Below are 13,074 nucleotides of genomic sequence, written 5' to 3'. Positions count from 1 at the left end.
TACCCCTAACTACAATTATTTTACACTGGATACATATTAACAAGTGTAATTAATTGTTTGAATTAATGTACTAAGCCCAGCCAGACTGCATTTGAAAGAAACCTGCTTGCTTGTTGTCGCCAATTCGCTAGGGGCATGTCTCTGGATGACGAGACCTTCCCTCTCTGTACATAGCATATATACCAATGCCGGAAATAGTAGGCGGTTCGCCATATGCAGTAGGTTCTACTATAGGTTTCTTCTCCAGATGGGTGTTTTCGAAAACAAACAAGCAATCTCGCCCCAAGACATCCTATTCCCCTCTCTGCCATTTCGTGTGGACATGGACAAATCTGTATTGTAGACTAAAGCAGGGAACCACCTGAATCTTGTTAGAGAAGATGGATGCCGTCATGTGGTTGGTAGTAAGCGTGTCATTCCCATGTTGACCGGGCCATGGGCCTAGGGGAGGACGCATTCTAAACTTTCATTGATTGAATCCAATTCAAATGTGTTTCACATGCATAAATTATAACATCGAGCGACATAATTTATGAATGGCACCTCCCCCTTCTTCCTCTCCCACCATAATTTTCTCTATAGAATGCCTACCCTACACCCACCGCAGTCTCGCGTGCGCGCAAACCTCCGCAACACTGTTGCCCCTCGCTATATCCGTGCGCGCACTGCTGTTTTACTACTTCGACCAGCGACCAATGGGAAGCGAGGCTTTGCAGAGAAAGGCACACAAATGTGATTCTAGTAAAAGATACACTGGGTTCTCACGGAATCTCTTAACTCACATAGCTCGCCAGGTTTCTCCCCCAACACCAATCCACTCTTACCCTCATTTTCTCTCGACTCTACGGTCCCCACCCCAGATTCCCGTGACATTTTCCCAATCCAACACTTAATTGAGCAACTGGGATTCCTCACGTGCGGGGTTGATTTGTAGTTTGAACACGTGGCTCATTCAAAAAAGCCGGAATATCCTAGTTTTTTTCCTTCCCCCTTCTTCATATTGGTTTTATTCAGAGGCGGGCACGAGCCTTAACGTGTGTGAATTTATCTGTCTCTTTGCCAAGGGGTTTGGAGGAAGACAAAAAAGTCGTGTCTCCTCCTTTTTCACTGTCAGATATCGTTTTGGAGAAACTGAATAAATAATTAAGATTTTTTTTTTTTGCGCGATAGAGAAGGGCGAGTAAGCGCAAACGCGACGAGGTTTCCCGTCAAATATATCTGTGGCTTCAACGACTGGGGGAAGCACGCCACCGCCACTCCGTTGAGTAGTAAGGCGATTTTGGCGACTCCAAACCCGAGAGAGCAAATCACGATTTCCTTCTGCGTAAAGATTGTCAATTTCAGCGCAGACCATGAATAAGCTGTACATTGGAAACGTGAGTGAAGAGGCGAGTGCCGAGGACTTGGAAACTATCTTTGAGCAGTGGAAGATTCCGCACAGTGGTCCGTTTCTCGTCAAAACTGGTTATGCGTTCGTGGATTGCCCCGATGAAAAGATAGCAATGCTGGCCATCGACATTCTTTCAGGTGAGACAATAAAAAAAAAAGGCGTTCAAACGGTGCGTAAACGGTGCTTTAATTGCGGAAATGGCTACGGGTTTACTTTAACCGCTGTAGATGGACGCATGGAGCCCAATAGGGTGGGGGTGTATCCAAGCTTGTCTCCTTGCCTCACACTTGGCTCCTGACACCGTAGAAGGATAGTCCATGCCTTTGATAAATTCAAAGTGTGAATTTTATCTAGTACAAAAACGTTGAAGTAACTTGTTTGAGTGAAGGAAGGAAGAAACGCCTGTCCAGTGTAACGCCATTCAGAGCAATGGGGCACACAGGCAGCGGCCGCACATTGTAGGCTTGTCTAACATGGATCACTTCGATTAAATGTAACTAAATGTAACTCTGTATTGTTACTTTTGTTGCCGCCTTTGAGCTTGCACTCTCTTCGTGGACCAACAAAGTCGCAATGGAAGTATGGCCTAACTTGTTAAATTATAGCACACAGTGCATGTGCCCTATGCTGACACACCAGGTGGCTTAATTGTGTATTGGTCAAATGTAGGCCAACGAAATGCAAGACTAATGCAAACTACTTTTTATTTACAATTTAGAAACGACAACAAAAGTACGCAATGTGGGACAAACAGTGGCATTCAGCAGGCCACAATCTAGAAATAAAAAATTACGATTTTACGAAATATCCTCGTATTGAGCTCAGGTGTCGGATACTTGTCACCGATACCATATTTAACCTTTTAGAATAGACATTCACGTTACGTTGGGTGAAACTTTGTGAAAATAAAGTAATTTGTGTAATTTGAATGGTCACACAATTGTGCCTCCGATTGAAATTAACGTCATTTCGTGCCAGGCCTTTTTGGTCATAAACTATAGTTGAGGCCTACTTTTGGCTGCCTATGAGAACAGTTGATGAGAACTAAACTAATTGTGAACTAAAATTGCATTTATTCTCCTCACTATAGGTAAAGTTGAACTACATGGAAAACTCCTAGAAGTGGAGCACTCGGTCCCTAAACGTCAAAGGTAAATTCTGATTATAAACTCATGTATTGGCCAACTGATCCATTTACGCTATAAGGGGCTGCTGCTGTCCTCAGCCAAATTGTACATATCTCCATCGACACTTCTGGAAACATGTTATTTTTGTAACGTTATTTGATTGAAGTCGTCTGATTGTGTCTTGTAGTCAGTGTGTTTGGGGCGTCAGCAGGAAGGGACGGAATGTTTGTTCATTTGGGGCAAGCAGAAATTCATAGGGTGTGTGTAGAGGTCGAATTATAAGGACATGAAGGATCTCATACCGTCACGCCTATGGCGACCTAAAATATGCGACTTATTTTTGTTGTTGAATAATGTACCTTATTTTAGACACCATTCCCATCTTTGGAAGTAGTTAGCCTATATAGTGCAAATCTCCAAGTGTTTAACACTTGCAAACTGTAGGGCTATTTTAAGCAGCAATAGCATTCTGGGCCTGCTTAGGTGTGTGTACATGTATGAATGTGTGTGTTGAGGCGTAGGCCCTCTGAAGCCGTCCATTTGAGAAGGATCTGGCCGTGATTCTCCCTTGCTGCCCCACGCTTCTGCTCTCCTCGCTCATTGTGATGGTGCACGAGATGGACTCGGAAAACCCCCGGTCTGCTAAAGACCATGTAGCTCGGTGTAGGCTACAGTCAACAGGATTAAACTATGCTGAGTTATAGCCTTTAGTCTGGGGCGATATTGATCCTCATTTACGTGGAAGAGGGACAAAAAAATGCTACAATTTGGCGTGGCGTGTAGGATATCCGCCACATGAAACATTTTGTCCTTTATTAAACCTTTCTTGGATTTTAATTGCTGTCATTGAAATTAGTTATTATTGTAATCATTTGAGAATTTTGAGGAAGAGGATTTAGAGCCGAAATGCACTTTAATGTGTTTAGATGTGCATTTTAATGATTTAAATAATTTGGGCTAAAAGCAGTGGATAAAGGCTACTGCTACGTTTGTAAGGAATTAGAAACAAGCATCTGATCACAACTTTTAAAAATGTATATTGAAGTCAAGTTTAACAGAATTATGATTTGTGTAATTGCCGATACCACCATTTAGGCCTACTAAATCGAATAATCTGTTTTATTGACGTTCTGCACAAAATGGTGTTAACATATTTCAAATGTACAATTATTATAGTGGACATATTTATTTGCATGCTTTGAAATGTCCATGCATTGAATTGTCGAGGTTAAGTCCAAAATGAACTTCCGCAAGGGCTTCCCCTAAATGCGTTTACTGCTTTTAGCTCGTTCATTATTGGGATGGAATCATGAACTTATTATTTTGTTTTAAAGCCAAATCACTCTGGTCAATTTGTTGACCTTTCCCCTGCCAAAGTGCTAGATATTTTTTGCTAAATGATTAGTCTTTGACGTCTAGGTTTATACACACTGGCAATTTGTAGTGGTAGGCCTTTATAGTAGGTAGGCCTTTTAACTGACTTGCCTAGTTAAAATAATAATATATATATATAGTGAAGTGTAAGCCTGGTGCTTTTTGGCCTCCACCTACAGAAAAAGGAGAGAGAAAAAAGATTAAATCCCCCTTTTGCCACAGGAAAGGTTATAGGATCGACTGGGAACAGTATCCTGCCCATCACACGCACACACACACACTGAGGTGTGCACTGGGGCCCCTCTGCATTCCAGTCCGCTGAGTGTCAGCTGGAGGCTCGGCCAATCACCACAACTTAACCTTTGAACTTGTGGGAAGGGGAAGTGCGAGCAAGGAGGCAGAGGCTCCTGGTGTCCTCCAGTGTTCCAGGGTGGAACCGTAGACATTAAAACCAGTAGATGGTGATAGCGCTGACGTCATCCACAAACTCCCAATGGCACGTGAACCCGGAAGTATTTGAACTTGAAGCCCGCCATATTGCTGAATGGCACCCAAAAAAATATTTAAGGATCATGGTGAAAGTGGCCTTTACTAGCAAAGGATCGTGGTCAATATAGTCATTTTCATCCTGCCTGAGAGAGTCAACCTTAATGTCTAAGGTAGAGGTATTCAAGTCTTGCCCTACAAGGTCCAGAGCCTGCAGGTTTTCTATTCTACCTGATAATTAATTGCACCCACCTGGTGTCCCAGATCTAAATCAGTGCCTGATTAGAGGGGAACAATGGGGGGGTAGTGGAACTAGCTTTGAGGTCCAGAGTTGATGAGGGCGTGAGCTTCATTGTAGCCTGCCGTCCCGTGATTGGTCTGTCAGCACGTGGTCATGTATGACTACAAATGTAGTAGTCAGAATGGATCACTATTTAATTAAATATCTTGATTTATTGCGAACTTTTAAAGGATTTACCGTGGGAATCGAACTTGATCCTTATCAACACATTTTAGAGACCAAAACGTCTCTCTATAAATTGTTTAGCCATTCTGGGGATCGTAATTTACATAAGCTTTCTAGGGCAGACCAGAGGCCTCATAACTGTTGTGTAAATTTCACACTATTTACATCTGCCTTTTCTGAGAAGACTGCGCTCGTACAAAAATATCTAGAGATTTATAAACTTGGCGCACGACATACATACGAATGTTTCCCATTTATAAATCAGAATGTCCTGAAATTCTGCGAACAAACAAGCATTACTACTCCACCTGAAAAATGCCCATTCACCTTTTTATGGTGACTACAATAACCCCTATTTTCTGCAAACTTTGGAGGTATTGGAATTAGGCCGAGGCAGTTTTCTGAAGGAAATGGCAATGGCGAACTTGCTCAAAGGTCTTTGGTGGTTTGATAGCCATGACATTTGCTGCAGGCCTAGGCTACCTGACAGACAACGTTATTGAAAGACGAACACAATTGCAAATTGCTGTGGACCTGTAAACGGGTGTTTTGTATTTACTTTTTATTTAACCTATACGCTTCACTGCCCACGACTTATGACACGACGTCTATTTAGTGGTAGCCATACACACTTCAATACAGAAGATGAGCTGTTTGTTCACCTGTTAAATTCTACTGTTTGTTATAAACCACGCTCCCTATCTTATTCATAGAGCAAAATGCTTGAAAAAATACTTGAAAAAATAGCCTGTGTAATGGGGCCCAATTAATTTGTTTTAGGATACCTCGGGAATATGAACCTATCAAGGTGAGGAATTTATTTTGCAAAGGTTATGAAAATATATTATGTTTACAAATAAAATATTGTCTACACACGAAATTTGAAATGACAGTATTGAGACGTACAGAAGTAGCCTATACTGCCCTACCAAGCAAAAAGGCAGTAACTGTTCATAGCGTGGAACTGAGAAATATTGGTTTTATTTACCTTGGTTTCACAGTAACTTTATGCAGTTACTGCTAACATGACCCCCGTTTTCTCAAACACAATACAATAGAGGCAGGATATTTGTCCACATGATTAAGCATGTAGTCATTTTTGCTACAATAATTAACAAATTTCTGACCAAATGAGCAGTTACTGCCTTTTTGCGTGGTAGGGCAGTGTAATCGTCCGTTCTACTGCTAAACTACGCTCCTGACCAGACAGCATAGAGCAAAGTATTTGAAATAGTAGTAAATAAATAAGCTATCAAGTGTCCTATTAAACGAAATAGGTTACCTGGTGAGTATGAAAACATCACAGAAAAGGTGAGGAATTTTTTCAGCAATTGAATTAAAGTTTATTTAACCTTTAATATAACTAGGCAGGTCAGTTAAGAACAAATTCTTATTTACAATGACTGCCTACCCCGGCCAAACCCTAACCTGGACCAATTGTGCGCTGCCCTATGGGACTCCCAATCACGGCCGCTTGTGTTAACAGCTTGGAATTGTAACGCCTCTAGCACTGAGATACAATGTCTTATACCGCTGTGCCACTCTGGAGCCCGCAATTATCATGGAAATAATATAATTAATATAGCCTAGCAAAATAGATGCCTATTTCTAAATATTTTAGAATGCCAAGATCAACTAAATTGATCTCTCTTCTCACTAACGACAAATAATTGCATATTGTTATTAACCTGTTATTTGTTATGAACAAACGAGTCCATCTTATCCGCCATTTTAACAAAATACTTGGCTGCTTGCAATGCAATAGTTCCACCACTAGAAACTGTGTACACATGGTCTGAAGTTTGTGGGAAGCTGAGCACAATCTCACTTCAAGTTCAGTTTTTTTAAATAAATGGCAACTGTTGCGTGTGAACTAGCGCACCCATGTTTAGGGTCATATTTTGTACATACACATGGTTTATAATTGAGGTCCCAGGGCTTTTGGCACCGCTAGGTTGCTACGCATTAGCCGACCAGCAGAGCTCGGGACTTCACGCTCCAGACCAAACACTGGGGGCCTGGGTGGGATAGGCACATCGAGGTGTGCATGTGGCGAGAGGGGTGTGTGCAGGTTGTTGGGGTGGTTGGGCTAGGTTTTGGTGCAAGTGTGCCATTTGCCTTAGTCCTACTCCAACGTGACATTTTCCATAATCATTGTTGGTCTTTGGCCCACAGATTGTGATCCCTGTAGCTTGATCATGAGGGGTTACAAGAGTTGAACATGTAATAATGCAATAAGTTTAGGTTGTTTTGGGGCTAGCGGACAGCCACAGAAATTTAGGGTGTAGGTGTATTTTGGCTACTTATAGTTGCTCACTAATTTGTTTATTTCATGTTAACTCTCATGCCCTATTAGCTGTACTAGTCCGTTTGTAGGACACACACAGACCCTATAACATGTTACACTGTGACCTGATTAAAGCTATATTCATTAGTTTGAGTGAAACACAGAAATAAAATATAACTCCCATCTGTTTAAAAAAAAAAAAGAATGGCATGATTTGAGAGGTGGCCCGTGTGTGTCGGGGCATTCAGGGAGGTCAAGGGGCGAGTAGGAAGCTGCTGTGTAAGTGTTGATGAATCAGTGTTATTGAATGTCAGTAATGTAAAATTCCACAACTCGTACCAGTCTGCCTTGTGAATATGGTTCAACTTGAACCAAGTTTAGTATTAGTCTAGGACTTCTTTTTTTTTTACCAGACAACAAATCTGAAGTTGTATTGGCACAGTAACTTTCTCACACTTTCTAAAACTGCAGATGTGGATAAAATATTATCAATATTCTCATCAAATGGCGAAGGGCGTAGGTCATTAAATCCTAACCATCGTCATTTAAACCAAAAGAATACACCCATTGCCCTATTCCTTTAACTAACAGACAAAAAAATCCCAAGTCGTAAAAGCAAAGCCCACTTCCATGGTCATTCTAACCCAGTACCTGCGGCTTTGTAAGGAGTAGTAGCTCCCAGCTCTTATTAAAGAATTTGGGGTCAGGAGGTCACTGTGGGGCCCAACCTGCAAAGAAGGGATTTTGGATGGAAGCACTGGGGTGCCCGAAATTCTCTATTGCCCCTTGTCCCATCTAGCTAGTGGGACTAAAGGTCCCTAAACTCACTCATGCTTATCATGGAGCAAGAGACACTGTGATAGTGTGGATTCTTATGCTATAGAACCATTGCATACCATGCTGCAGGGAAAGTGAAATTTTTAGCTATTTATGTGTGTAAATCATCAGATTTAATTTAGAAATATTCCAATTCTAGCTCAAACCAATTTAGCAAATTTTTTTTGCTATACATTATTATTTTTTACTGCAGAATGGACACTTGTTGTGAAGTGGAAGGGCCCATGTAAGAGTGCAGCGGAAAGTGAGCAGTTTTCTGAGTTCAGTCATTCAGAACGCCGGCATACTGAATAGTCAATGCTGGATGGATAGGCGTTGAGCACAGACCTGGGTTTGTGTGTGTTTCCTGACATGGATGGGTTTTTATAGTGTGGGTGCCAGTGTTTCTGTTGAGTATTGTTTGTATGATGAGATGGAGGGTGGGGGAGGGGTAGTGACATGGATGATCATGGTAGTGAGAAACAGGGATGGATGTGGTGAAGTCTGATGTTGCTCGACATGGGATTCCTCCTATGGGTTTTACACACACACACTACATCACATGACAACTCAACGCTCACGGTCCCCACACCCCTCCATGTTTCTGTCAGTGGACTTTGTGTCCATGGAAACGGGAGCCCCACCCATACAGGGCAGAGGCCCTTGTGCCCCCCCAAACCACCCCTTTTCCCAAATCAAAGGCTGGGACTGGGGAATGCACCCCCCCAATACCCCGGCTGACTTCGTCCGTGTGTGTGGAGCTATAGGTTAATCTGGCTTGAAGTGCTTGGTGCATTTGAAAATTTTGCACAGCATTCCCACTGCAATGCAGAGCAACGCGCACATGGAAAAAGGGGGCCGGATCAGCCAGGAATGGCACAGCAGACCGGAAAGGGCTGGAATTCCTCTCGGACGCTTAATGGTATTTTTTTCTATAATTCTCCATTTAGAATGTATCTCTTTATGGTCCAAATAAATGAATACAATTCATTTGAGGCCCTGTTGGTGTGACAATGCTGAAAGTTCCTCCAGATTGAGTGTGCATGTTAAAGAATCAGTAAATCTTTTTGTTGAATGTGGGGGGGGGGAAATAAATGAATACTAATGGTAAATGTCATTGAACTTTCCCCTACTAAGTTTTCACTGTGGCCTAGTCCTGCATGCATGGAAGCCCACAAACCTTCTAGACTGCAGATGTGAATTTCTGTGCATCACATTTTTAGTATGCTCCAATGTAACGCTTGTTTTCTCTCTGGGTCGTGTGTGTATATAATGAAGTGTGAGCTGGGCCGTGTGGGTGGCGGGCTGAGAAACATCTTTAAGGCTACCAACCAGCCTGTTCATAAAAACGTTAACATTTGACTCACTCATTGACTTGCACAGCTTAAAACCAGTTGAGTAGGGAAGCATGTTTTCAATTTGAACCAATCATATTTCGATTGTATAGTCTATTAGACTTCTCTACTCTATTAAACTTTTAAGTCTGTGAAGAGCACGAGTGTGATATGCACATCCTGAACTTGAGGAACAAATAATACAGATGAAGAGTTGAGGCCTGCTCATTGCTGCTCTGCAAAGCTTTAGTTCTGACCCACAAAATACAAAGTTTCCTATGTATTTTGTCAGGTGTCAAAAGGTCTTTTGGCATTTCATGGTGAACACACCCAAGTCTTAATTTCCTGGTCAAAACTGTGCTTTTAGCCAACAATATGGATTTTTTTTTTTGGTCCTAGTGGAAGGTGTTTGTTTTTGGTGTCGTTTGTCTTGTCTAGATGTCAGTGGGAGAAGTTTCCAGAAAGATTGTAGGGGTTAGGTTTAGGAGTGTTGGATAGATGTGTTTTGTGGGTGGGTGTACGGTCTGTGTAGAACTGAGTAGGGGTCACAGTCTGCCCTGGAACTCCCAGCTGCATGTACATTGTGTTCCTTTGGTGTGTGTGAACAGGTGGTAGACTTTAGAGCAGCCTGGACACGTTTCCCACGTTTCTATCTCCCTGGTCCAAACGATCACCTTTTTATGAAACGTGTTACAAGTACACCAAATTACATTGTACGTTTTTGTCATTTAGCAGATGCTCTTATCCAGAGCGACTTACAGTAGTGAGTGCATACATTTTTCATGCTACTTTCCGATACTGGTCCCCCATGAGAATGGAAACCCACAACCCTGGCGTTGCAAGCGCCATGCTCTACCACCTGAACTGTGTATATCCAGACTCGTTACAATTCACTACTCCAACCAAGGATCTGTATGACCTCGTAAGTATTTGTGTCCTTGGTATTCACAATGTTTTCATTGAAACCAAATGTTTTCAAAATGTGGTTTGGAGTTTGAAATGCAGGACATTCTGAATACTAAGCCAGAGTTGTACAGTAATTGGGAGTATAGTCTGTTCTGCGCCACTGTGCTCCTGTTGACTGTGATGTGAGCGCTCCTTCGTTCTGAATCCCCATCTGTTCTCTGCTTTGACACAGCTAGTGGAGGTTCCCTCTTTCCTGGCCTTGGCATCCCTCCCTTTTCTGCACTCACTCTCCTCCTCTGCCTTTCTCCTTTCTGCTCCTCTCTCCTCCATACCTCTACCCTCCTTTCTCCTTTCTTCCTGTCTCTCTTCCTCCCTCCTTACCTCTCCTCCCTCCATCTCCTTGCCATGCTCTCCTCCCTCCCGCACCCCCCTCCTGCTCCTCCCTCCCACGCCTCCCTACCTCTCCTCCCTCCCTCTCTCCCACCCGATGCTTCTCATTATCAGCTGGTTTGAACAATTTCTCCACACGATCAAGCTACCAGTCCAACAATGTAACAGCCTCTCTCTCCTTCCCGCTCTCCATCCATTCCTCGCTCCTCCGGTGCACACCCGCTGGGCTTGGGAGTGGTATTAAAACATTAGTCATGTCCACAGCTTGTGCACCTCTCCCCTCTTACAGAGCGCAGAATGATGGAAGGAGGCACCTACTAGCTTGCTGTTTTATTACTTTTATTTTTTTGAACCAGTCAATTTGTCCTTTAGCCCAACCAACCCTTAATGCTGACTGACTCTTCCCTTCTCTACCCCTCTCTTTCCTTTTAGGAGCTGTAAGCTGCAGATCAGGAACATCCCGCCTCATCTGCAGTGGGAGGTAAGTGTTAATTGGTCCATTGGTAAAGCTTTGGATCCAACGATCTATACTCGGGCCTGTTCAATGGGAACTAACGTTAAAAAAAATACTTTGAAACAGGATGTGAATGTAAGCCTTTTTATTGGGTGTAAACGAGTCCACTGATGAGGTTCTTTGCCATCTTTGCGTTCCATTTTGGTTTTGGATCCACTCATTAATTCTTTAGAACAGAGTTTTGCAGGTCGCCATTTTTTTCTGGCTGTCTCATTATGGTACTTTTATACTTAGGCTCATGCACCAAATGGCACCCTATTCCTTATGTAGTGCACAACTTTAGACCAGGTCCCATAGGATCACTATGAAGGGAATAGGTTGCGTTTTGGTACTTAATTTACCTTTTTAGTACAGGTAGTAATTTAGCAGTTGATTTTGTCAGAATATTTCGGCCAAAAAAACTTGATAAGGAGGTAAGTGAGTACCAGCATAAAGCAAGCATAGGACAGTCTTTTTCAAGCTTTTTTTGGTGGTAATGACAGTATCAAATTTCAAATGTGCCTACATTACCTCATCTATTTCATTGCGGCAGACTTGTTGGTTGTTGTGCTCATGCCGTGTGTGTGTGATCAATGGAGCTGTGATAGTCTGTGTAACGGCGGAGGATTACCTTTTAGGCGAGTGACCTACTAATGAACTGCAGGTGTGTACAGTAAGGTGCGTTGTGACACGCATGGCGTGTGTGTGCGCATCCCCAGCCTGTGTGAGAGATCAAACCTTGCTCATGCAGACATGGTCAGATCTCTTGTTATTTCTACACACCACCTACACCCATTCATTCTCAATGTATCAGTTGGATATTGCCCTGCAGTACTGCCTTCAGAAAGGGATTTATACTAGTGGTCGTTTGTCTCGAGAATCCGACACATTCTTAGTAGGCTTGGGAGATGTACCTTATACCAGGGTATTTCCAAATACTGACGGTATGATTTAATACCCCTGCAGCAGGGTTGTGTGCTATGTCACTGCTTAGAACTATAAGTTAAGCAGAACTATAAGAAATGTAACGTGTCAAATGATATCCAGCTCTAGGCTCCAGCTATGCATTTGGTTTGCTAACTTGTTAGCTAAGTGCCTAGATATCAAGACCAAGCTTCTTGGTCACAGCAGAGACAATCGATCCCCTCCTGGATCAAGCTCCCTGGTGTCTAAATGGTTTGTGCACAAAAAAAAAAACGTTTATTTTGGTTTTTATAGTGCCCGCGGTGTGCACTTCTGGTAATACTGTTTATCCCAATATGGTGCAGAAACGGTATGAACATTTAATGCTCAACCCTAAGTCATCTTCGGTATTGCCCACAGGTTGCTCATTTAGTTCGACTTGTTTAAGATAATCCTTGATCCTTTCTGCTCACTGTCTAAATAAGAGAATGGACTGGGTCTGTATCACAGGGAACATCTACTTTAGAAAAGGGTGGTTCATGTCTCATTTTTACCAAATAGAATACGGTTAATGGACAACGTTCTCTTCCATTCTAAACTCGTAGTGCATAGGCCAAAGTATGACTGACTTGAGCCTCTCCACCTTTGACTTAACTGTTCTAAATTGACAAAAAGCTTTTTGCGCTGGTTGGCTTGTCTTGTGCTGTGTAAATGGGTGGTAGTCTATAGCATGTTAGCTAGCTGATGGTTATTTGACCAGAATGGGGATAGGGTTGGAATGGGGGAGGGAGGGACTAAACACAGAACAGTCTTTGACGTAAAGGAGACCTTGTATCTTATCAGGGAGATACCAACATGGTGCCTCAGCACACAGCCATGCAGGCAAAGAGCTGGCTTGTTCGCTAGGCTAGCTCGTGGTGGGTGGGTGGGCCTGCTCTGTGTTGCCTCCATGTGCTATGGACAGACACTCACAGAATGTGTAGCATTACTCCTGTCCCACCCCTCCCCCAACCCAACCACCGCTTCCTGCAGGAATGCACTCCACCCTTTCCTGAATGGCCTGGATTCTCATTGGCTGAGCCCTGGAGACGGGCAGACGTGG

The 13,074-nt window shown here is 42.9% G+C and overlaps 1 protein-coding gene across 3 annotated transcripts in view; it reads left to right on the top strand.

Moving 5' to 3' along the window:
• The first annotated feature begins 825 nt into the window (after positions 1 to 825).
• Positions 826 to 13,074, top strand: part of LOC120027152 (insulin-like growth factor 2 mRNA-binding protein 3) — a 35,354-nt gene continuing 23,105 nt past the window's right edge. The window contains exons 1-3 of one of the 3 annotated variants that reach the window (XM_038972017.1): positions 826 to 1,527; positions 2,481 to 2,541; positions 11,009 to 11,057. In XM_038972017.1, coding sequence (XP_038827945.1) covers positions 1,353 to 1,527; positions 2,481 to 2,541; positions 11,009 to 11,057 — 285 coding nt within the window. In that variant the 5' untranslated portion in view covers positions 826 to 1,352. Of the gene's footprint in view, positions 1,528 to 2,480; positions 2,542 to 8,711; positions 8,869 to 9,882; positions 10,203 to 11,008; positions 11,058 to 13,074 lie in introns of those variants that run through there. The other 2 variants (XM_038972019.1, XM_038972018.1) reach the window with 2 other exon arrangements.

The sequence above is a fragment of the Salvelinus namaycush genome, chromosome 32 (assembly GCF_016432855.1).
Source record: "Salvelinus namaycush isolate Seneca chromosome 32, SaNama_1.0, whole genome shotgun sequence".
In the NCBI taxonomy this organism is placed as follows: Eukaryota; Metazoa; Chordata; class Actinopteri; order Salmoniformes; family Salmonidae; genus Salvelinus; species Salvelinus namaycush.
This window is presented reverse-complemented; position numbering and strand designations above follow the sequence as displayed.